Source organism: Pleuronectes platessa, chromosome 24 (genome assembly GCF_947347685.1).
Source record: "Pleuronectes platessa chromosome 24, fPlePla1.1, whole genome shotgun sequence".
Taxonomy (NCBI): Eukaryota; Metazoa; Chordata; class Actinopteri; order Pleuronectiformes; family Pleuronectidae; genus Pleuronectes; species Pleuronectes platessa.
The window spans coordinates 9447357-9472337 of NC_070649.1; the positions used below are offsets into that span (position 1 = coordinate 9447357).

The 24981-nt window shown below is 43.1% G+C and overlaps 1 protein-coding gene across 1 annotated transcript in view; it reads right to left on the bottom strand.

Moving 5' to 3' along the window:
- LOC128430781 (FERM and PDZ domain-containing protein 4) overlaps positions 1 to 24981 on the bottom strand; it is a 63638-nt gene that overhangs the window by 17334 nt on the left and 21323 nt on the right. Inside the window, exons 3-4 of the mRNA XM_053416827.1 lie at positions 3766 to 3777; positions 2896 to 3018 (exon numbers count right to left, since the gene is read on the bottom strand). Of these exons, the coding sequence (XP_053272802.1) occupies positions 2896 to 3018; positions 3766 to 3777 (135 nt within the window). The remainder of the gene's footprint in view (positions 1 to 2895; positions 3019 to 3765; positions 3778 to 24981) is intronic.

Consider the following 24981-nt stretch of genomic DNA (forward strand, 5'->3'; position numbering starts at 1 on the left):
TAAGAGCCAGATCCTGCATTTATGGGATGCCTGGAATTTTAAATCTGGGAATGATTTGCCTCCCTAGTCTGGGGCCTATTCACAATCAGGAAGGTACCTATTTTATTACATTTTTTCTGCAGCATCTCATGTATCTTGCTCTTCATGTGAGACTATCATTGATTGTAACTGACATTTCGTGCAACGTCAATGCAGGTTAAGTTTCAAATGGTCCTTTTCTCCGCCTTACTGCAAGTCACTTAGGATGAGAGCACCACTAAAGTGTAAATGCACCGTATTAGATTACAGTGAGATACTGGGGATGCAGAGTGCCCGCTAATTAAGAGGTGAAATACACTTTCGGCGGGGTTAACTCGTTCTCTGTCTGTCTCCATTTCTCCCACCCTCCCTCTTTCACGGCTTAAAAAGCTTCCCTGGCAGCCGCCGCTTCCTCCCTGCACATAAAGTCCTGCGCAGGGTGTCTATTGTTACCTGGCCAACATCCTCTCCACCTCCGACTGCCTTGGCCATCCATATGGTGGAGCATGTGAATTTCCTGCCTCATCCATCCTTTCCTCCTCACGGTCACAGATGTTTTATTTGTCGGCAAACATTGGTGGAACTCTGGGATTTTGGCACCGCTCACTAAAATAGTCTCAGATTAACAAATGACCTGTGTGGCTACATCAAGTTATTGCAGTACAAATATACCTGCAGCTTTAAATCCAGTCAGTGGTGCTGATGTAGAATGTTCCAACCATACGGGATGCAACTTCATCTCCAACCAATCCGGATCAGTCTCGATCTCCGCCCCACCCCCAACCTCCCACCTTTTCCTCCCCTTGCGCTTTCTCATTCTCTCGCCCTCATTATCGCGCGGGGGCTGCATTGTACATACGGAAATCTCAAACTAAATCTGTCTGTAATGAAGCATGTTCCAATCTGGGATGCAGGCTCATCTTCCCTGTCAGGGTCGGTGGGGTTTAATCCGGCATTGGAGGGCAGCGCGTGGATGTCACAGGGTCGGGGGAAAGCTGACAACAAAAGGTCAAATGCAATAGGGAACGTGCGACGCTAAATTCAAACTGATGCCACATGCTCAGGTCAAAGATCACCAGTAAATAATCACATTTTTATTATTATAACACTTTCCATCCATAAGTGCAAATATATTAAAACATCCAAGCCTCTATTTTTTGTCTCAAAAAAGATTTGTAATACAAATCCCTGATGTTTATGGAGAAGGGAGTCATTTTGGACAAAAGTACTTTTTCAATTAATTTAATCTGATTTAAACAGAGTCCTGAGGTCTGGTATTTTGTCTCATTGTCAGATTCTTCACTGATATCCTCCAAAAATTTACAATATCATGATATATATGAATATTTTCAGCCATGTTATAAGTAGTGCTAGAGAACGGTGGTCGAGGAGCGCGCAGCTCTCAGAAACCCACTAGGTAGAGATACAGTTAAATAAATCATTGACTTTTTACTCACTCACTTTCCATCTAAATTTTTTGTTACTTTACTTGTCTGACAGGGACACTCCATCACCGACTCAAAATCGTCCCTATATTTGACTCCCCCGTTGTGAGGAGATGGGGAAGAGAATGTAATGGGTGGGGTTACAAAGATGGGGAAAGGAAAGGGGCATAAAAGGCAATACTTTAAAAAAAAGGGTATAAATGGAGGAGAAAAAGTGAAAATGTTTAATTACATATAAAGTAATATGATAGCTGATTAGCATTCCAGAGCTTTAAGGAGCCCCACTATCAACCTATGAGGTCTAATGCATTAGTGAAAAGCAAAAAATTATAATTTTAAAAGCAGGGAGACCAGGGAGAAGGAATCGATACAGAGAAAAGGCCGGAGGAGAGGAGAGGTCAGAAAGGGGAGGGAGGGAAGGTCGGAGGGGAAATGCAGGAGCAGGAGGAGCAGGACATTAAGGGGTTGAGAGAAGAGACTGGGGAGAAAATAATGAAAAAACAAACAGAGAGAAAAGATAACGAGAGAAAATATAGGGAAGGTGTTCCACTGAGAAGTGGAAGAAAGGGAGGTAACATATATTACGCAGTAGCAGAGACCAGACTTGTCTCGAGCTCTAAGGAGTGGAATTTCAAGAACAATAATGGCAACTTCAGGGATGGAGGGGCTGAAACCATCTCTGTTCTTCAGAAATCTTCACTGAAAGCCTGCTAACCAGTGATCACATGGAATAGGATTCACTGTGCATTATGTTGGCAACAGTTCAACGAAGCATTTGCATGTTTGCCTGGCGAGAGCTTTTTGTTTCCTGCGTCATGAGAAATCCACACAGACATGCAGGTTGAATGCAAAATGACTTGTCCACACTCTGTGCATGTGGGAGGGACAAGGGATGTGGAAGTGGGAGGAGCATGGGGCTTTTGCAACCAAGTGGGGGCTTGAGGTTGTATCTAGCTCATCTTCCATTCTGTGGCATATTTAACTGGCCACGTTTTAAGTGCATTAGACCCTTGGATTATTCTTCAAAGGGTTTATAATCCATATTTGTTTACTGTCCATTCTGTGCACGTACATATCTAAACGCACTGTTTTCACGTTCTGCACGTTATTGTGTTCGTATAAATTTCCAATGTCCGTTCACTTCTCAGGTATGTACTTGGATTTCTAGGCACGATTCTCATTTCATAACGTGCTGGGACAACTGGTTTGATGCCTGAAGGCAGCTCTTGCAGTGTCAATGATAACCTAAACAAGAATCTGGAATCATGAGAGATCTGCCCAATGAGGGCTTATCACACGGTTCAAACTGATTTACATCCACGCTGCAATTCTCCAGTGGTCGGCCGCGATGTAACCAGTTATGACGGTTGAAACTCGAGGTATTTGCATGATTGTGCGTGAAGACATTGCTTGTGATAATGTTCATACATACTTGGTTAGGCAATCCCGTCCATCTCTGGTGCTGTTCATGCTGTCCCAGCAGTAAGGAGGGCCCTGCAGCCCGCCCCACGAGCCTGGGCCAGGGGGCGGCCAGCCCGACGTTTTGTTCTTATGGCTGAAAAACAAGAAAAAAAGATAAAGTCAGTGATAGTGCCTCGTGTTCAACCCTGACTCTTACGATTCTGTGGAAGGTTTTTTGTTCGGGAACGGGACGATCTACAGAGCATTACTCAAACCCCAAAATAAATGTAGCTACATACTTCAGTCTGTCTACAGAAATACATAATTTAAGAGAAGAATCAAATGTGAATTTATAAAGCCCCCATCTACCCCACTCTAAATAAATAAAGATACCCAGAGACACTCTGCACAGCTCTGGTTAGATTACTCTCCCTCTTGTGTGAGATAGCACTGCTTAGTGCAATCAACCACAGTCCAATGATGGCTCGTTGGCTCCGTAGATAGGCAATCAACGGCTGAATGTACGGTCAGTTGCTCTGCAGAATTGTATGTTTGAGCGCGGCGAGGGAAAGCACCGATGTGACAGCTCATTCGCTTAATGCAGATTGCGCCAACAAGGTGATTGAGGATTTCGGGAAAGCGGAGATAGAGAGAGAGAGAGGCCAAGGGAGCAGAGAGAAAGTCCAGTGCGGCTCCTGAGCAGGAATTATGGGAAAATGTTGGGATTTAAACAGATGATCTGTGCCGAGTAAATACAAAAGGAGAGCGAGGGAGACTATCGTGACTACATCAACTTTGGAGCTTGTTCGAGTCACAGCGGGTCAGGGCGATGGTGAGAGCAGAGCTTGCTGTAATATCTGTGATGCGAAATGCAAATCTGTACAAGGGAAGCGCAACCGACCTGATGAACCACCTGGTCAAGCACAGAATATACCGAAGGGCTTAGGAGTGTTCCATGTTTTAATGTCACCCACGGGAGCTGGAGCTAATGCTAGCATGACTGGAGCCAGCACCAAAGAAGCCAAACCCTCCATGGACAATCGACACATAAACTGCGGCATCGTCGACATATACAAGTACTTAAATATTATAATATACACTATGTAAGTACTGCAGTAGATTACAACAGAAAAGTGGTAATACAAAATGTAACATTGGGTACAAGTACCATATTCCAGCTACCGTATCGTTTCAAATGTTAATGCTGCCCGACTCTAGTGACTAATTATGCACAGGTCATAAGGTGCTTATTCCATAAATCTCCACAGAAATAATCAGAAATGCAACAGATGTTCATGAAGCAAGAGGAATGCAGCTGCTTCTTAGCATTGGGCCGACGCACTTCTTTGTTTGATTTATCTTTAGGGGCTTTCGTCCCACGGCCGTAAACCGCCAAGACTCTACTTTATTGTTCTGACCCTGAATCTGTGGCAACAAGCTGATGCATAGTTACAGTAATAATGAAATGATAAACGAGTTTTCAATGCCAAAAAACAGACGGATATTCAATTACACAGCAGAAGCACAAGTTGCAACATCAGTACTTTGACCTTTGAACACTGATAGAGTCGAGGACCCAACACAAATTCAAAAGATAGGTTAAAAAAAATGCATACTAGATGAGGACGTCCTCGCCGAAAGCATCCAGCTGATCCATTCCCATATTGTGATTTTGACGGGTTGAATACATCAGTAAGTCATAGCTTACAGTGTGTGAGAATGAAAACCGTCCGTCAATGCTTCAGCCAGAACCGACTGCAAGGGAAACAAAAAACAGCCGATACCGAAGTCCTCCCGAGAAGCAATAGATCCATTTCAACCCTCCAGGCTTTCCACTTCCACTGCTCTGGAGTCAGTTGCCGTCGGACTCCTGTGTTTCTGCTGATCCTCCAGTCGTCCAAAGGAAAGACAGATTCGCCGCCACCTCAGAATGACAATCAGAGACTCTCGTGTTCAAATTACACAGAAGCCGCGGTGCTACCGGCTGTGCGGATCTCCAGTGTGCAGCCCGACATTCATCTGTGTTTCTCATTGTGCTGCTGCAGAGAGCAGCTTTGGTCCGAACTAAACTAAACTGCCGTGGCCTCGCCTCCTTTATCCCATAATCCCTCTCATCACAGAGAAAACAAATCCACGCTGTGTGTGTGTGTGTGTGTGTGTGTGAGTATGAGTATTTGTGTGTGTACAAGAGAGACAGAGAGAGAGAGAGAGAGAGAGACAGGGAGAAAATGAGAGAAACTGTGCGCAACTGTGCATGTATATGGGAGGACGGGATGGTGTGTGTGTGTGTGTGTTTGTGGAGTAAGAGGATTTTAGAGAGCAACATCGTGTATGGAAACAGCGCTCCATCTCAGGGATGGAGACTCACAGCAGGAAGAAGAAGCTGCCTCTTAAGGTTCACCTCGACGGCATTAATATTTCACTCTTCACTTCTGATCGTCCACCAGGACAAAGTACTTTCTTTGACCTAAATTCCAACATCAAGAAGGAGTGTTTACACCAAATACTGTGCCATCCTGAAGATGCTGAGATATGTCAGTGGTTAAGGGTGACAACTGACCAGTTGGTAGCACGATAAAGTCACGAGGACCACCAAGGCAATTTCCTGTATGTGTAAATATGCTTGGCAATTAAAATAATTCTTCTGATTCTGAGGACTCATCCTCTTGGGACCAGGAATATCTTGACCAAATTATGTGACAACACATCTTTTGGGATAAAAGCAAACATGTGATGCAAAGTCATAGGATAACCAGTTTTTGTATACATCCTCTGGATAATGGGAATGTCTGTATCAAATTTCATGGCAATCCATGAAAATAAATGAGAGAAATGCTGTGCAGAAACTTCCAGGCATTGGCACATCCCAACCCAAAGTGCACTTGGTGGAAATATAACCTCTGACTTCACCTTTTGAAAGTTGCCTCCTCGATGAACTATGCAGCAGCTTCTGCCCAAGTGCTCTAACACAAATTTGCCGCATTGACACAGGGTTTTTCCCCCTTGTTTGCCTCCTGTTTGAAACATTTCCTTTCAACATACCAGGAACCCAATATGTGCATCGGAAGGCAGTGGCAGGGAGTCTGGTTCTTCGGGTTGTCTTTGCTGAAAAGGCCAGCGTATTGACCACAACAAGAGTCTTTTCTCTCTCTTTCAAACAGATCAATTCATGCACCACAACAACACCAGACAGTCTAAACAATCAGGTGAATGCTTATAACAATGTTTGGGCATGAGGTTAGGGCAACAGCAGGATGATACCGATGGATTGATAAATGTAAACTAATTTGAAAATGTACTATAATCTGAAATTGTATGTATTATTTTAAACAGATTAATAGATTCTCAGATGATATGGTTCCTTGGGGTCTTGATGAAATGTGTGTAACATATTTTGGTCAAAATACCACAAGGATCATTTAAAACAGCACCTTTTTACCCTGTCTAAAACAGCCCTCCTCAGATTGACCTGTTTTGAGTGCCCCGCCCCCCTCACCCCTGGTGAGCCTGGCTGCGAGAGCCCCAGCTCCCCAGCACAGCCCTGCAGTGGGAGCAATGGGAGCAGTGGGAGCTTGAGCTGGCGCATCAGCAGCAACCCTCCACACTGTTGAGTCAACGTTTAGAGGTGTCCCGGGGTCCCTTGTTTATGCGGCCACTTAAATGTCTGACGGGTAGCAGCAACGAGCTAACGCTAGCCGGGCTCCACCGGCCCGGTTAGCTTGCGAGCTAACGCTAGCTCGCGAGCCCGGCTCCCCCGCTAGCGTTAGCTCGCAAGCTAACCGGGCCAGAGGGGCCCGGCTAGCGTTAGCTCGCTCCTCCAAGGCCATGTAGCGAGACTCATGTAGTGACCACATGGTGTGGCTATGACGTTTATTTCGGTCATAATCCCATTCGACGCACTCTAGCGTATCATTTCTGAAATAGAGGAACCACAACAAATCGCGGGAGTTGTTTTTTTGGGAGGGTAGACATGCCAGATACCCAAATTAACGTGTAGATGCACTAAAAAAATTGGATTTTTCATAATATATCCCCTTTAATATATGCTAGATTGTAAAGAGGCATCCACAGCCATGCTAGTGATTCACTACGAGGCACAGATATAGCAGGGCTTAAAATCTAAAATACAAGAGGAGCAACATGCTCCCATCTGTAAATATTACATGCCTCACTTGTGGTCTTCTGCAAGTCATTTTCTGCACTAAAATGTATTTCTTGCACAGTGGTATTTTATGTGCTAACATTGCACAAAATGATGATGCTAATAACATAAACCAAATTACTTTCTCTGTAGTTAGTTTGTCTCTTACTCACAAATGGCCCACTGGTGAAAGTCTAAAGATAAACTCAACCCTTTGGCTTAATGCCGGGCTAATGACCTGTGGCTAGTGGGGCAAAAAATACAGGAGTTAAAGTGCAGACTGGATGGCTAAATTAAAACAGACTCAGAAAGAAAAACTATTTTAGAGGATTTTTGCCATTAGTATTCTGTATGCCAGCTTCAAGCAAGTTGACTAAATTAAAACCCCGAAGCTTGTTTTCCACATAAAACCTTTCCAGCCAGATTGATTAATCCTATACTTCACAGACCGCTGTTATTGATACTGATCCTCCCCATTTTTTTTTATTTGGCTGTTTAAATGACAAATAAAAAAAAACGTAATCACATCATTGAGCGAAGAGGCCTCACCTCTTGCATTCGGTCATTTGTGTGAGAGGCAGAGAATGTCTCACCACGCGGTGGACACACGTCCGTCCATGCTTGGGAACGAGGACGGTGGGAACTGGAGCCTGTCGGGTTGTTTTTCCGCTGCATCATGTGTCAAACCTCCCGATCACAGGAAGCAGCGGAGCCAGCTGGCACCGACCCGGCCGCTCGGCTCCCACACGCTCCACCCAGCGGGGACGCATCTGAACGTTTTCATTTCTTATACACTGCAGCTTGGATTTGGAGTGGTATCGCCCAGTTAAGTAATCCATCACTGGGTTCAGCCATGGTAATATATATATATATATATATATATATATATATATATAGTACCACATACACATGAGTTCAACATGTGATGGTCCATCAGAGTAGATTATAATCTCAATTTCTCTTGATATGTATTACATTTTTGCTGTAGATATGATTGTAGTGGCTTTGGCAGAGAATTCAGCGACTGGTAAGCTAATAGAAATAGCTTCATACAGCATGTCCTCTGATAACAGAGCAGAGCAGGGGACCGGGTGTATTGTCCTAATCATGCACACAAATTAATAATTCCTGCGTTTGAAGTAATGAGTGACTGAAGCAACAGCTACTACAGGTTGTCATGATGACTCAGGTCAGTTTGAACATGCTAGCAGTAGGCTGGACACTGCAAATGTATTTGCCTAAAAATACATATTAATATCTTAAGGTTACTACGTCCCTTACATTTGTAATTTGTCATATGAGACACCTCTGTTACGTCTCTAGGATTTTGTTTCATACCAGCCATATTCACATGCAGTTGTTTGCAACAGCTACCAGGCCGCAAACTGTCTAATCTAAACAATCCACTCGAGTTTAATGCAATTTTGATCTCTACTTTCCTTTTTTGTGCAGAATTTTTCTAATATGTACTACTCATCCTCAAATATCTTGTTGTAGGAATCAGATGGTGGGTCAGAGTTTAACTTTTACCCGTATTCTGGTCATGCATTAAAGTGCAACACATTTTTACACTAAATAAAAAGATGCATTCATGAACACTGTTGCTGAATTGCACCGTGGCCCCTCCTGGGTGATAAGCCCCTGAGACCGAGCTAAGAAGCACGAAGGTCGATGTCCATTTTCTCACACTGACTCACTGCTGACTTGCAATTCTGAATTCCCTGAAACGGAAATCCTTAAAAAAAGAGATTATTAACGTCAAAGTTTCTGCATAATCACTAAAAACTGCTTGTGCATGTAACGAGTGCTGTGTAACCTCACCTCGCTCCACCTTACGCCACGAACCTCTCAGTCACACCTCACAGTTAACCAGTCAGGAGAAATGAATCAGCAAGAGTTCTAATTAGACCTTAAAGCCATTTATCAAGTACTCAAGCAGAGAATATCATGTAATTTAAGTATCTTGTTAAATGCCTGGCTCTGCTGCGTCTCTGGGACATTTTGATGGATTTGTGTTATTTTTTCCGCTGTCCATTTTTTTTTAATTTGACCTGATACATGACCGATCAGCCAATGACCCTGGAAGTCAGGGCAATTTTCAATTCAGATTTTGAATCAGCTGAGTAATAATGTAAATCTAGAGGCTGGAGCATTTCAGAGGTCCAGCCTGAGGTTTGAGGCTGTTCAAAGGGCTGTGGATAGCACTGCTCGGGGAGGAAATTACTTTGTTTGACCTTTTTGTATGGAACACACACACAGAAAACCACACGCATGCATGCGCACACACACACACACACACACACAGGACATTAAATCTTGTGAAACCCCTCAAGATCTACAACCAGACTGACTGAATTTGCACAAAAGGTAGAGAGCTCTCCCATGATGCTTTAGCCTAAATTGTTAGGGTCACCTCCCCTATAGCTTCACCACTTTACCCTCCACAATACAACTAGGGCAATTTAAGCGTAGTCACAAAATTAATGGGACACTTTCAGTATTTCGTTCCATTTTAAAGATCAGCCCCAGCTGAGAGCGCCCCCGGAGTCGAGGAGCCCTCTCAGGACAAAAGGATGAGCAGGTTAAGTGGTTGGTTGGAGTATTTTAAAAATCTGAAATGTAAATCCAGGGTTGGGCCACTTGCTTCTTAGTTCATTAACTTAAACATGTAAATTAAGTTTGCGATGAATATTCATTCTCAGTCTCTCCTTCACAGGCTGATAATGACTTAAGTGCTTTGCTTCAATCAGAGGTATTTCAGCTCCTTGGACTTGGAGACGCAAACTTGACTTTTCAAAGAAAATCAAGAACTTTGGACCAAACTTCACAAGGAGCCTTAAGTGCCTGAAAAAGTGTGTGTTTCAAGAATGCATCATCTTCAAAAATCAGCAGGAGGCTCAACGTTGTGTCTTTCTTTCACACACACACACACACACACACACACACACACACACACACACACACACACACACACACACACACACACACACACACACACCTGCCACATTGTGAGGGTAGCTGCTTCCCCTCTGAACTGTGTTGTGGGAACCTGCACAATTACAATGTTTCTCCACCTGCACATCGGGGGATGGAAGGAGAAAAAAAAAAAACACCCAACTGCAACTTAAGTCCTCCAGCAGCAATATGAGCAAAACATTCTCTGTTCAGGGCCTTGGAGCCAAAACTGGAAGAGAGTGGCATACATAGTGAAGTGGAAGAGGAGGATGTTTCAGAATGTGGGATGTGGAAAGGAGCTTCGTCTGCCTGATTTAATGGTATATTATGAATGGTTTGATTTGTTAAAGCTAGTTGAATCGGGTACCACTGCTCTAGCATCTCACCAGAACAACAGCCTTTTTTGAAAATCCAACCTGTGTCATGGATGATATTAACAACATAAGTCTGGTAGGAGCATTTAACAGGAGCTGTGAAAATGATAAGGTTTCAACTGTAGTATGACATTAAGGCAGAAACGTTATTAAAATAGTCAATTTATCACCTTTTTCAACTATTGATCGATCGTTGTAATAAAAGTAAAATATTCTCTGCTTCAAGCTTCAACATTTGTCGTTTTAAGTCGTTTAAATACAGAACGGTTACATCTTTAAACTGAGCATAGACTGTTTGTCGGACAAAATATAAATATCGGTTGAGTAGATAATAGATCTATTGGTCCATGGTGAAATAATCATTAGCTGTAGCCTTATTAACTTACTTACTGTTGTCATTGAGATTCCAAAACAAAATCTGAATGATCTGGATTTGTACCACTGTCAGGAACAGAATAGGATTCTCCAACATGGCCCTGATTTGTCACTAGAACTTTCCTAATTGGTTTCCTAATGGATTTTTTTCCCTCTCTGCCTCCCTCATTATTCCCATTAATGCTCCAGTTTAGCAAACTCTTAGCTCCTAGCAAGACAACTCCAGCCATCGCCTGACCTGCCTCCCTCCCAGTCCTCTCTCCCCTCTCCCCATTTGTTTATTTACCACTCTAAAGCTTCTCTCCGTCTTCCTCTACAACGTTTTTGTTGTTCATAAATGAAACATGGGTGCATGTTGTTAAAAGTTGCCCGAGAAGCGCTCTAACTTTATATGGCTCTACGATCCGAGGGCAACGTCCTTTTGGCTCTCAACACATTTTTACACGCTCAAGCATGCACTCACATTCACTTGCAGAGAAAAACATGCACGTGTGGTTTATTTTTATGTAGCATTAAGCTCCACTCTGCACACTCTCTGAAGATTTCGAGGATGTTTGCCAAACAAGCATTATGGTAGTAAAAAAAAAATTCTAAACTACTACAGTTTTGGAAACTCTCTAAATAAAACAAGTGAATATTCACTGAATCCAGTAAAAAGCAACTTTTGTCAAAAGAACGGATCCATCGATCAATCTGACCCTTTTCCTAGCATCCACCCCCTACTGAAAAACTCCTTCAATTCCTATTTAGGGACAATATAATATAGATTATTATGTTTAAATGGATGAATCTGTATGAGTCTATTTACCTTAGAATGAGCCTTTAAATCTACAATCTTCCTCTGGAGCAGAGTCCACTATGTTGTACTGCCTTGTTTCTGTAGTCACTCCGAATGCACAGACCAACATTTCGTATTCTTTCCACCACATTGTAAGGTTCGACATTGAGTTTGTGTTTGGAGGAGATTATTTCCCCTATTTTGTCCTGTCCTATCCCACTGATTCATAACCTTAGGGTCAAGATGAATGAGCCCCAGGTAGGTAAACAGATGATTATAGCCAGGGGAGATTTTGCTTCATGGGGTAACAAGAAAATAAGTCCAGGGATCCGACATGTTCATCCCACTGGCCTTGACTTTTTTCCCTCCAACCAAAGATTTATATCTGCATGTTGACTTTACAACAACGTCTTTATCTGCTGACATTTTCTGGTTCTACTTCAGGAAGCTGACATCCCCAAAACATACACAGCTCCAGAGCTCTAAATAAGTAATATGTCACTGAAAGCAAAACAAATAAAAAGATTGCTGATGATCCTATAACTGTATTATCTGCAATTGGATTTAATTAAATACCCACAATTCATTACCAACCAGGCTATTCATCCATTTCCTAGCCTGTCCTCTCACATCTGGTTTACCAAATGCTATCACTGAAAAGCTGTCATATCCAGAGCCTTTCAGCAGCACCCGCAGGGGCCGTGATTCACCGCTACACCCTGCTATGTGCTGCACTGTGCGTTATATGGTCTTAAAATTAACCATCCTCTTAGTTTATAATAGATACTGAACTGTACTCAGGCTTGTTAGTGTATCTTTGGATCTGTGTGTCCACGGAGATGAAGCTCGGCTCCTTCACAAACACTGATGCGGAAGGCGTGTGATGAAGCCGGAGTCAATTAAAGGCTTCTTCTTACAAAGTCATCAAAGTAGGTGAGCGGGGGTGGGGAGGTGGAGCAGCTTCATTGAGGCTTCCATTCCGCTGATTTAAGAACCACGGACAGCTCCCGGCCTATTGTACAGCTCCCTTCAAGACTCAGCGCACACACACACACACACACACAGCACTATATACACCCAGAGGCATGTCCGGGGGTTTGTCAATAAGTATACAGTCAGCGACATCAATCACAGCTGTCCAGCTCACACCGGGCTCACAGCTCATTTACAGTCACTGGGTTGCCCCTTTGGCAATGGAGGCTCCCACAGTGGACAACAGGACACTAGAATGGCCTCAAACCCTAAACTGTTTTCAGACATGAGCTCTTCACATCTTCCAAAAGGAGGTGTTCAGGGTCAGACTTCATCAACACGCCAACGCAGACATTTTTCCTGCTGTAGTCTTACGTGGGCTCCCTCTGGACTTTTTCCAGTTATTTAACTTGGGGGCTGGAAGAAGAGACCACTCAATGTCCCATCCTTAACTGCCCTCTAGATCCCAATAAAAGATGTGGAGTATATAGGCAGAGGCAAACAGTATTTATATAAGCCAAGAGCCTTTAAGGTACTTTAAGCAATTCATTAGTAAATGCAGAGGCTGATAAAAAAACTAGCTTTTATGGATACATATAGTTTATCTACAGCTTGTATGTACATTTTGTGTTGCCCTGTGGGGAGTAATGTATGTCACTGCTTTGACTGACAGGATTGCAAGTTTGATTAAAATGGGGGGGGAGGGGGAGGTTGATCAGTAGCATGACCCTTAGCAATACAATAGGAAGTCAGGCTTGTTGAGCTGGAAGCATTGCTTTAGATGTATTGCCTCCAGTCTTTTAAATATCGGATATTGATGATGTTACACTACAGGGGAATTCAATTTGACCGTAATTACTAAGATGGATTTCATGACGACCATAGAATATGTTTTACACCATTTGTCTCGTAATAATTAGTTTTTCTTTAGGATGACAAATATTTTCAGTTTTATCAAAAGTGATTAGATTTATCCTGTGGTTAAAAGTCCAGTGAGGTATTTTCTCTCTCTGGCTTGCTCCTCACTTGTGTTGACACATCTTTTACTGTGTGACGCACTGTTCCTCTCCACTGTATCTGCATCTGACATGAAACACTTTACAGCTTTGCTTTTTCAACCTTTGCAGCCCAGCGGCGCATCTCAGTGGGACGACACAGTCCACAGCGCACAACATTGATTCTTTCATAAATGCCACATAAAGCCCGGTGGAAGGCAAGGGCAGAGGCAGGAAACACAAAGGGCGACAGAGCTAGTTTGAAATTGTGTTTTTTTAAAAACACTGTGGGCAGTTTGAATAATGTGGGTGAATCAATGAGTTGTACTGCTCTAAATTCAGCAAAATGCTTGTGGAGTTAGAGATTTACATCCAAAGGGTAAACGAATAAAATAATGCATCTTTAGGCTGTCCATTAAGGAATCCCAGTATAAGCTCTGAGAAGAAACTCCAACACCAGGATCAAATGGATGGATCCCCAGAGAGCTCTAACGTCAATTACTCAATAGTTATCTTACCTTCTCGGGCTGTGATGAAGATATAACGATTGGTAAATTGGGGCTCAGGTTTTCCTCTTTGACCCGATTATACAGTCGAGGACACGACTTGTTGGATCTACTTCAAATAAACTCTCTAAAGCTTAAAATCTGTTGTATTCATTGCATATATCTCTTACAAATTCAATTGGCTTTCTGTGTCAGAGCCTTTTATTCATATTTGTAATGGGGGGGGGGGGTGCTTTGGCTGAGGTTATGCCCATGGGGAGTTTCACTACGCAGTTAGTTTCTGGTTGGTTGACTGCACTCGCGTGATATAATGACAACCAGGCATTGACTACCACCGTCTATTTGGTTCAAGTCAATCGGAAAGGTTAGAGAAAGAGCACAGCGTGTGTGCATTAGTCTACTCGCAGTGTGTAACAGAACACATGGGCGCACAGTGTGTGTGTGTGTGTGTGTGTGTACAAATGCGAAACTGCTGAACACACTCGAGCTGCTTCATTTGCAACCGGGTGCATTCAGCCCATGTCATATCACACAGAGGCGGAAAACATCTCAGCTGACGAGAGAACATCTGCAGCGAACATGGGAGCATAATGCCGCCGGTTAAAAATAGCCCACGCAGCGGAACAAGTGTCGCTAAATGCTGCCTAAATAAGATTACACAGGAGTATGGTGATCATTAGAATTAATGAGAAGCACTTCTTGAATCCTAACGTCGGAGTGAAACTCCCCTTGCTCTGTGAGTGCATTTGCAGGAAAGAAAGAAAATGAAGTGGCTGGACAGTTTTCTGAACCACTTTGAAAAAGAATGAAATTGGCTTCATCTGCACCAACATACACCTGTAAAGCTGACTTATAAACCCACTGATTTAACCTATAAATAGAATCATATACTGACAATTTGATGCAGCTATTTCTCGGCCGACAGCTGAGTGCAGGGTCTACAGACAACTTTCTAAAGGCAAAAAACTAGGTCTCTTGGCCAGGGGGGGGGGGGGGGGGGGGGGGGGGGGGGGGGGGCGCAGAACAGCTGAATATATAAGTCCACAGCATCAACAACTTTGTGTGAACCTCCTTACATTATATATATATGTATAATCTACACTATACAAGAGGCTGCAATGGCAACATGGTTGAGGCCCCTTCCTCAGAATTTAAAGCTAAATGTGTGTGATGTGTGAGGGATGGAAACTTTAGTACTTCACTATTGTATATGTGTCGGCACTTTTAGAAGTAGTGTTTTAAAATTGGAATGATGGGGGTTTGGTATCATGTTTCATTGGGAGGATGAATTATCTACCCCCAAAAATACCATATACAGCTAAAATCTAAAATGTTTCTGTTTGTGTTCAGGGATGTCTGAAGCCAGGCTTAATGTCTACATCTAGGCTCATGACATCCTGTATTTTTGGAATATGTTGAAAAAAATACAAAAAGAATGTATATCTTTAAGTTTTTCTACTCCAAAACCAAAGTCCAACCAGAGGTTGAAACATTTATGTCAATCATACAAGGAATAACTTCAAAACTCACATTTTACGACCAGGATATGCTGTTCCATCTTATGCTGCTTTGTAAATGTGTTGAAAATTATACTATATCTCTTAAAAAAAATTATAATAGGGCTGCATAGTTCCTGCACCCAAATTCTCTCACAGGTAAATCATAATGATACTTAAAAAAAAAAAACAGAGTCAAATTTAGTTAATTTCCTGCCTCATTTATAGTCATCTTTTCTCTCCGTTTATCAATGTCTGGGGCTGATATGTTAATTGTCATTTTGGACGTGCTGATATTACAGAATCACTTGCTTTGTGAATGAGGTTCCCTAATCAGGTCCATCCACTCATAATGAGATTAATTAAGTTTGTTTGTGGCTTTTTAAAGGGCACATTTTTTTTCCAATTTAGAAAAGAGTAGCTTAGACAAACAGAGTGCACGCATGGCATGAATTAACCTTGTTTAATTTCTGAGGTAACAATCCAATCCAATTTGCCCCACTCGCACATGAGCGGCTCGGCTTCATTTCTAACCCTCATCCTACAATAGTCAGACAGGGGGCCTGAGATGATGTGTTGACTTTTCAATCTACATTAAATTAAATAAGTCAATTCATTTCAGTCCAATTAGAGGAGGTAATAACCATCATGAACCAGTGGACGAGGGGATTGAGGACTCAACGTGCAATGTTTGCCGGTGTGCGAGTTCTCCCGGTGTCGGTGAAAGCACGGTGCTGTAAACACAGGATAACTGCGTGCACTTGTGAATGTGTCTCCGGGAATGCACAGTGGCACTTAGGTATTATGTGACAGCATTTGGAGCAGAACTAATCGCTCCACTAGCCTATTTAGCAAACAGATGTATCAGCACACAAACAACTGGCTGGAGTCAGCATCGTCCGTCATGTGTCACCGTGCACTTTTCTTCATGTGTAAGCTTCATATATCAATCCCCTGGGCTCCGATTTGCAGGCACTTGGTTGGCAAAGATAATTAAGAAGTGAATAGATTGGATTTTTAACATTTTGAAGGGTTTTATTTAAAACTCAGATTTTTTCCTTGCTGCAAAACTTTCACATCTTCAACTTTATTAACTCTACATTTTTCCTGTCTTTTCTTGCTTCATGTTTTCCCTTCCCCAGTGTTTGAACCTCGCCCAGAATACCAACGTGTGTGTGAGAGTGATAGAGAATATAAAATCCGAGATGTGGAAGATATTTTTAACTTCCCCCTGTGTCCTACAAGCGCAGGAATTGCTCACTGTGTGTCGTAAAAAAGCGAGTCAAAGTGATCAATTATGGAGGATGCACTTTGGTAAGAGGCATGTACAGTACAACTGTTTGTGAACCTTCCTCACTCGCTCGACCACTACGGTTCTGCTGGACCGTGCGTGAGCGGACAGGCGTCGGTGTATTTTGGTGATCAATTAAAAATGCAGCGCTTTGGAGGTGATGTTATATAATGAGAGCGCAGATGCCTGAATCACTCATGGGTTCCACACACTGTGCTACAGAATGCATCTGGGAGCAGTCGTCTAAAAGGGGAACGGCAGCAGCTGTAAGGGTGAATGGTACGGAGAGTGGAGGTCAGAGGTACAGTACGTGGAGGTTGTGAACCTCACTGTGGAGATGTTCTGGAAAGGGAACTTGTTAGCTGCTTGGTTGAGGACATAGTTTGTCTGTAAAAGCTTCACAAGGACACCAGGTCCTCCTTAGAGTCTGAATTCAATGCCTTAAAAAGATACTGGAGCATCTCTAACTTCACCTAGTAGTGTGATATATCTCCTTTGTTCAATCAAAGACACTCTGGTTTCTGCTGGTGACCTATATCAACTTTGCATCGCTGACCAACATCGGTGTTGCCTTCTGCGTTATGTGAAAGGTAAACAAAACAAGAATTTCACTCAGTAAATGCCTCCCTGGATCGGCACCTAATTTCACAAACTCAAAAATATCAGAGTCACCTCAACGTGCCCGGTTTTCATGAAGATCCATATTCAATTGGCAAAAAAAATGGAACACACTGTTAATGAAAGTGCAAAGCAGCGCCTGCATCCGCCCCCTGATGGAGCCGCACCAATGTTCTTCTGTCTCCCACATCCCTCCAGTTTTGTGGAAATACCTTTAATATTTTTTGCGTAATCCTAAAAAAATCTATGTCAAATTCATTTTATGGTAATGGAGCCTCTGCCACTGTTCCTCACACACCACCCTTGTGTTGCAAATCAAGTTTAAAGAATAAGAATGAAAGAATTAAGAATCTAAAGAATTAAGAATCTAAAGAATTAAGAATCTAACGAATTAAGAATCTAACGAATTAAGAATCTAAAGAATTAAGAATCTAAAGAATTAAGAATCTAAAGAATTAAGAATCTAAAGAATTAGGAATCTAAAGAATTCACTTTTTCTTACAAACTGATAAAATGTCAACGCAATAAATCGATGTATGCCTTCTGGAAGCAAGAACATGACTCTTGTGAAACACATCCCCTCATTTTATTTTTTAAAGGTTGTGGAGATCGCTGTCATGCACGCCGCTTATAAATATCTGATAAATTTTTTCAGGTTTTCCCTTAAACTCATCTTAAATAATTGTAATAAAAAAAAAAGTACATATATATATATCAACCTGAACCATATTAAATATTCACCTAAAAGATGTACTATTGTACCCGGCTGCCAACTCATCATAACGTCTGCTGCAGTGCTAGAATAAAGTGAAAACCCCCGGAAAGAAGATCAGTCACTGTAGTGAATCATCTTGGGATACATGGTTGGTTTTGGTGCTTTTGTTCTCTGGGATTGGGAGAACAGGGTTCAACCTGAGGCCAGACAGCATTACATGCCTCGTTATGATCGGCATTAGGGAAAAGAGAAGGCTGCCTCAGCACATAGAAACGCGTTGAATCGAAAAACTTCCACAGTCATAGTATGGTTACAACAACATATCTATTTATCCAGCTGAAGCCTATGGAGCGATGTGTGGTTAAATAATGCAGGAAGCAGTGTTTCCTCATCACTTCCTGCAGAATACATGAGACATGAAAGTGCCCACGGAGAAACACGTGCTGGATGTCAAACTCCTTTAGCGTTTACAGAACACGTGACGAACTCCTGTGGGCGAATGAAAATGAATTATTTTCATTTTTACAAGACTGCTACTTTGGCTTTATAAAGAGAGGAAGAAGCAAAACACAACTTGAAGTATTTTTCAGCTTCAATGTCAATATGAAAAATGGATCACGTCTATAAATCAGAGGCAGGGATGGATTCACGGACAGGTGGATGGATGCGCTGCGGTAGACAGGGAGACAGATAGGGGAGGGAGGGAGGAACGTGTGATGTGATTTCACGGGGGCTGAATGGAACAGCCGAGAGTGTGCTCGCCCTGCCAGCCCCATCCGGCAGTGATCACCGACCAAATCCCTTAGGAGGATTATCCAGACGCAAATCAAGAAAAATCGTGCAACTTTAAGGGTTACGGGCAGAGGGCGAGAAGGAGCGAGGGGCGAGGGGCGGGGCGAGGGGCGGGGCCTTCTCCTCTGGTTGGTGCGTTTGGACGTACCACATGTGCTCTGTGTCAACCCAGTAACTGTGAGTTTGTCAATATGAATGGCTGAGAGAAATAGAGACATCTAATGAACTGGGAAAGGACACGTTTGAATACATTTTGTTCAGTTAGATGACAGGATTGATAACACTTTCATACACTTAACAGACTTAATGAAGGGTAAAACAGCTGAACGAGCACTGTCTAAAATTAAAGGAAAAACAAACAGAAAGACCATTAAATAAACTGTGGCTATAAAAGCTCCATTAGATGCATGAAGTGTAAATAGTAATTAATAACAAAATATGGAAATGAAACCCCAGAATATGAGAAATGATGCCTAAATAAATAAAAAAATCACAATTCTCTTATATTCAGAGCTTCTGGGCAGAGTAGTGATCTCTCTGGATGGATGGCGGATAAGTGTGTCATTACATAAAGCGCTCCTAGTAGATCAAAGTTTGTATCCACTTAAAAAACCAAGAGGAAACGTTTTATTTCTCATTCACAATAACCACATATTTCCCCAAACTTGAACCAAAACATAATGTCAAATGCAGATCTTGCAGAGAGTCAGAAAAAAACGGCATTGATAATGATAAACAAACCAAAAACTTGCCATTAGATTAATTCCAAGGTTTTAAAGAGTCGTGCAATATTCGTATCTGGGGTATGGAGGTGTGTGAATTATAGTATAGTATAGTATAGAATAGAATAACAGCCAACAGAGATGTTTCCAGTCTACCTGTATATATCTGTAGTAACCCTACATTTTGAAAGGGCAGCTTTAATAAATTATGACATAATTGTGTTTACGAAATAGCTGCAGGTCGCTCGAAGTCACCGACTGACTCAATACTGGAAATCACGGAGGTCACGACTTGTCAGATGGTTCTCGGCACAATGGAACTTTGCCCTCCGAAGTAGCAGCATGCATTGGCGTACGGCAGAGGGCAATTTGGCACATATTACTGCAATCTGATATTCAGAACACAAACAAGCCCTGCTGGCCAGTTCCACTGCCAAATGCCGACATACTCTAAAGCCAAGACCTTGTTTCCACACCACAAACACTGATGGGAGGTAGAGTCTTTGTCTTTAGGATGCCGTGGATTGAAAGAGATAAGAGACCAAGTTAACGCTCTGGAAGTAAGGCCAGATGTATGACGATCAAACTGTATATATCGCAGAAAACCCCTCTCACCTGCTGCAACTCTCTCGCCACCTCACAATGAATGATTGATTACGAGCGTCAAAAGGTGAAGACTGATCCACAACTGCTCATTCAAGGTTATGAAGCAAATTTGGCCTGAACGCAATCGGCAAACACAGGGCTCCTAAATTGTGTTTTAAAAAAAAGCCATCTGGATACAAGCAAAGGGCAGCTACGTAACGTGCAATTTTAATTTTTGCTATTTACTTTAATGAATGGAGCCAAATATGCTTCAAAACATAAAAGAAAGAGTAACACCGAAGGGGAAGGGGTTCACAAGATGGTAAAACTCTCATGAGGGGAATCAAATAAAGATTGAAATGTGATCAAAGTTAAGTACAACACATGCCCACCATGACACATCCATCTATATGTTGTAGGAAAGCTCTCCTCCTAAGTCTGGCGAGAAAAACTCACTGACAAAAAGCTTTTACTACTCCTCCCTGGCCTTATGATTTACAGGAACTCTGTCCTTGCATTAAAAGCACTGACAAGCTCGGTTAGTTAATTAGGTAATGAGAGAAGAAGAAAAGCTTTTTAAACACACAGCGAGACAGGGCGGCCGAGGGAGGGACACGGTGGATGCAAAACGACAAGATCTCACACTTAGATTAGATGACAAGTTTGATTCCACCCTCTTTTCTGTGCATTAATTCTGGTCCCCTTAGTTTCTAACTGAAGAAACAACCAACAGATCATTGTCACAGTAACAATAATAAACACATGGTTCAGATTGTACAACAGTCACAATGGGGTTATGTTTATGCACAATGAATAGCTTGGTTTGAGGGAAAGATCGAGTACTCTCTTTAAAGTCGGAACTGTCTCCTAACAAACACTCTGATGCTCTCTTTTCAAGAATTAACCAATTATCATCCTTAAAAATCATTTAAAAACAATAACAAGTTGTTAATTAATAAGTTATATTTCGATTTTAAACTGTTGTTAAAGGTTCAGTGTGTAGAATCTAGTGACATCTAGTGGTGGAGTAGTAGGTTGCAGCTAAACATCCCTCGCCTCAGCCTCCCCTTCCAAACATGACAGAGCAACGGTGGTATTCCAGTCAAAAACCTCAAAAGGTGTTTAGTTTGTCCAGTCTGGGCTACTGTAGAAAACATGGCAGCCTCCGTAGAGAGGACCCACTCCCGGTGCAAATGTATTTAAATGGATTATTTTATATTCAATATCTGCCAAAAGATCCCTTCACCTAAATCTTACACACTCGACCTTTAAATGTTAACGAAAAGGTTTCGAATCCAAATGCAGTTTTTCTTATGCTTCCAAATGTTAAAATGTCTCATATGTATAGAGAGTCAGAGTTTGGCAATGTAGTCTATAGCTTGATTTTGGCTGAAGCTGACTTTTGTGACTTCCTTTCTGTCTTTCCATCCGTCCTTTCTTCATTCCTCCCTTCCTTTCTGGGTAGAAGATACACTCCAGATGCTACGTGTCTGTGCGCATAGGTTTAAAAGATTTGTCATGAGCCATGTTTAGCGGGCTTAGTGATGTGACCACACATGAGTCAAGGGTCATGCAAACATATTCATGTACATGTGTATCGAGTGGCGCGCATGTGTGTGTGCGAGTGGTGTATAGATGAGCAGGGATTGGTGTGTGCTGAGCTCTTCATTATAACAGCAGCTCTGAGCGATAGTCTGTGACTTAAGACTTCTTCGTGTTTCTTTGCATCTCGGGGCCTGAGGCGGGTTCCCTTTAAACTGTTTGGTGTGTAAATCTGCCACTCTGGAGACTTGAATACAAATTACCACAGGGCGTGACAACATATTCGACAAACTGCAAAGACATATTTACCTTGAGGATAAAGTTTCAGACTGGTAAATTGCCAATTTTTCACTTTATCAATGCAATTTCCTTTTTTTTTGACATTGCCAATTTATCCAATTTAACAGGCTGCAGCGGTTTTCATTGTCCAATGAGTGCTAAAGTCTTCTGTCTATGAATCGGCTGTGCAGTTGCACTAAGTGGGTGTGATTGTTGTGGCTAGGTTTCTATTCAGGAACAGATCTTAAGCACAATCTGTCTCTGTAAGTACTTAGTAGTCTTCCTGCTACTCCTCCTTCGCATCCATGCACTCCGATATCTCACTCTGTGTTCCCATCCTATTCAGTAACCATTGTCCATCCTCTCTTTTCTTTATCTCCGTCTTAATCCCCCCCCTACATCATCTGGGCTGCTCAGTGGACTCTCTGATTCTCTTCCTCCTTCCACTTTCCCACATTCACTTTCCCACAGAGCCTTTGTTGTTGCTGTCTTGCATCCATATCTCTCATCGATCCCCCCCCCCGTAGCGATTTTTTTTTTGGGTAACTCAAACGCAAAAACTAAACACAAATCAGGCTCGCACACACACAAATAGAACAAATCGATAAGAGCGCTTTGCACCCAGCTGTCCGTTAATGCCTCGGATATTGAGGCAGGTTGCGTGTTTTCTGGCCTTGTCAACAAAGGCATCAAACTTTTCTGGGTGAGATTAACAACCGTGGGTAAAGTCAGCGAAGGTTGCATTCAATTTCTATTCCATTCACAAACTTGAGCAGGACATGTCTTACAAACGCTGCAAAAACAACTCAACAATGCCAAGAAATGGTAAAAAATAAACTATCTTGCATACAAACATACATTTACTTGTTGATTATGTTATGTGAAGGTGAAACAATGACTTTGATAGGTGCAAATTCCAATACATACACTCACCCAGACAGCTTTGACATCTTGGAGAAACCAAACATGTCCATGCGGTCCGACTACAGAGCGTTACGTCCCAGAGCTCAAGTCCTCCCCATCTGCATACTAATCCACATCCGAGTCCCCTTCACACTGAGATCTCACACTTCCAGTGTCACCCCGGATCCATATCAGGAGTCAACCTGACAAAATGAACTTAAACGGCAGCGAGGACCAACATTGTCGCACGCCCCCCATCCAGTTCGCAGACCGCCCAGTTCCCCCGTCTTCCCACAATGTTACGTTCCCCAAGTGATGACACACAGGGAGAGAGTGAGGGTCAGCCCCCCGCCCCCCCACCTCTCTGCAGTCTCTGGGACCGGCCAGCCCCTTTTCTACGGCTCTCCACCTGGCTTAGTTAGGCTGCAAATGAGACCCCCGGTGTGTGCGCTCTCCATCTCCGCGCGTGGACAAGTGCGGAGAATCCTAACCGCGGTGAGGAGGGGAGGAAGAGAGAATGGAAGTGGGATCGGATAGGGAGGGGGGATGGGGGGGGACAACGCGAGCCGATGACGGATGCTTTCTGGCGCCGGCTTTGCCCTCTGTTCATCAGGGCTGCAAGACTCTTTGCGCGGGGCAGGGGAGAGGACGGAGGGAGGATGAAGAGCGAGGATGGTTGCAAGAGGCGGGGGGGGGGGGGGGGGGGGGGGGGGGATGAAAATGACAGATGGAGGAGGGAAATAAAGGGGGAGTTAAAGTGCTCGGGCTGTAAAGAGGAGGCAACTGAGGGAGACAGAGGAGGGGGGCGAGGCGGGGTGTGATGGGCAGAGGAATGCTGACTCTGCAGAACTGGACGCTGACGGGAGCAAGACCCCCGTCACAGTGGGGGGGGGGGGGGTTCTAAGTGAGCTTGAACGTGTGCACGCGTCACACGCGGCAGCATGGGCATGACTCAAGCATGCATTAGTCCACAGATGGCTTCCTCTTTACTCCTCCAGACGGGAACATTTGCATTGACTTGCATCATTTTCCTTGAAAGGCTGAAAACGTGACCGCCTCTAAGAAAAAGTGCTGATAATTAATTGTTTGTGTTTTCGACTTGTGGGGAAAAGAACATTCCCCCCCCGTTTGGAGCGTGTTGTCAAACTCCGACAACAAGTCAGTCGTGTGTGTGTGTGTGTGTGTGTGTGTGTGTGTGTGTGTACCGATGGCAGCCTTAGCAAGATGGTGCTTCTTCTGGCCCTGCGCCACAAAGGGCCAAGGACAAAATTAATCTCAGTGGCGATGAGAAACTTTCACGAGTGGGCGTGGGCATGAAACAAGTGAACAAGTGGGCGTGAAAAACTATGAGAAAGAAGCACAAGATTGAATTCTTTCAATCTTGAATTTTTCTTAAATTTGTGATTTACAGCAGACGTGAAGAGATGATGTCAAATGGCACGTGAAATGGAAAAGGGATGGAAACCTTTCTTAAGGGACATACTTGATCATATTAAAAGGTCTGAAGCTTCCAATGAAAAAAGTTCTTTAAGAACATTACTGAGACTGGACTCCATGTTAAATACTTACACAGGAACATGTCAATAGAATGTTGTCACAGCATCAAGTGTCAAGCCACCACCGTCATCCTCAGCCAAGGCCATCTGTTATCAAAGTGATTAGTCCCTTTACTCCCACTGTCTCAAGATGGCGGGGGTTTCGCGGAGGTGATCAGTCAACTGTGTGTCAGTAGTGGGTCCCCAGCCACCGCTCTCTCCCTCCTCCGGATGCTCACCCCTCGAGAAGTGAAGTGCTGGGAAGCTGCCAGACCGTTCAAGGAGTCCTACTCTACTCCTCCTAAAGTCCTATGAGGTTTCTTGGGTTACCATTATGGTCATGGTTACATTTGCCAATTACTTAGTATTCTCACCATGGACACATGAGCGTTTTTAGATCGATCTCTTTCCATCAACTATGCAAGCAAAGAATTTTGAGGTTCCCTATCATCATGACTGGATTTTGTGATGCTACAGGCTCTTGGGCTTAATGCTAAGCTAACAAGCTCGAAGAGTGAGGCCCAATTTCAGGATTACGCCAAA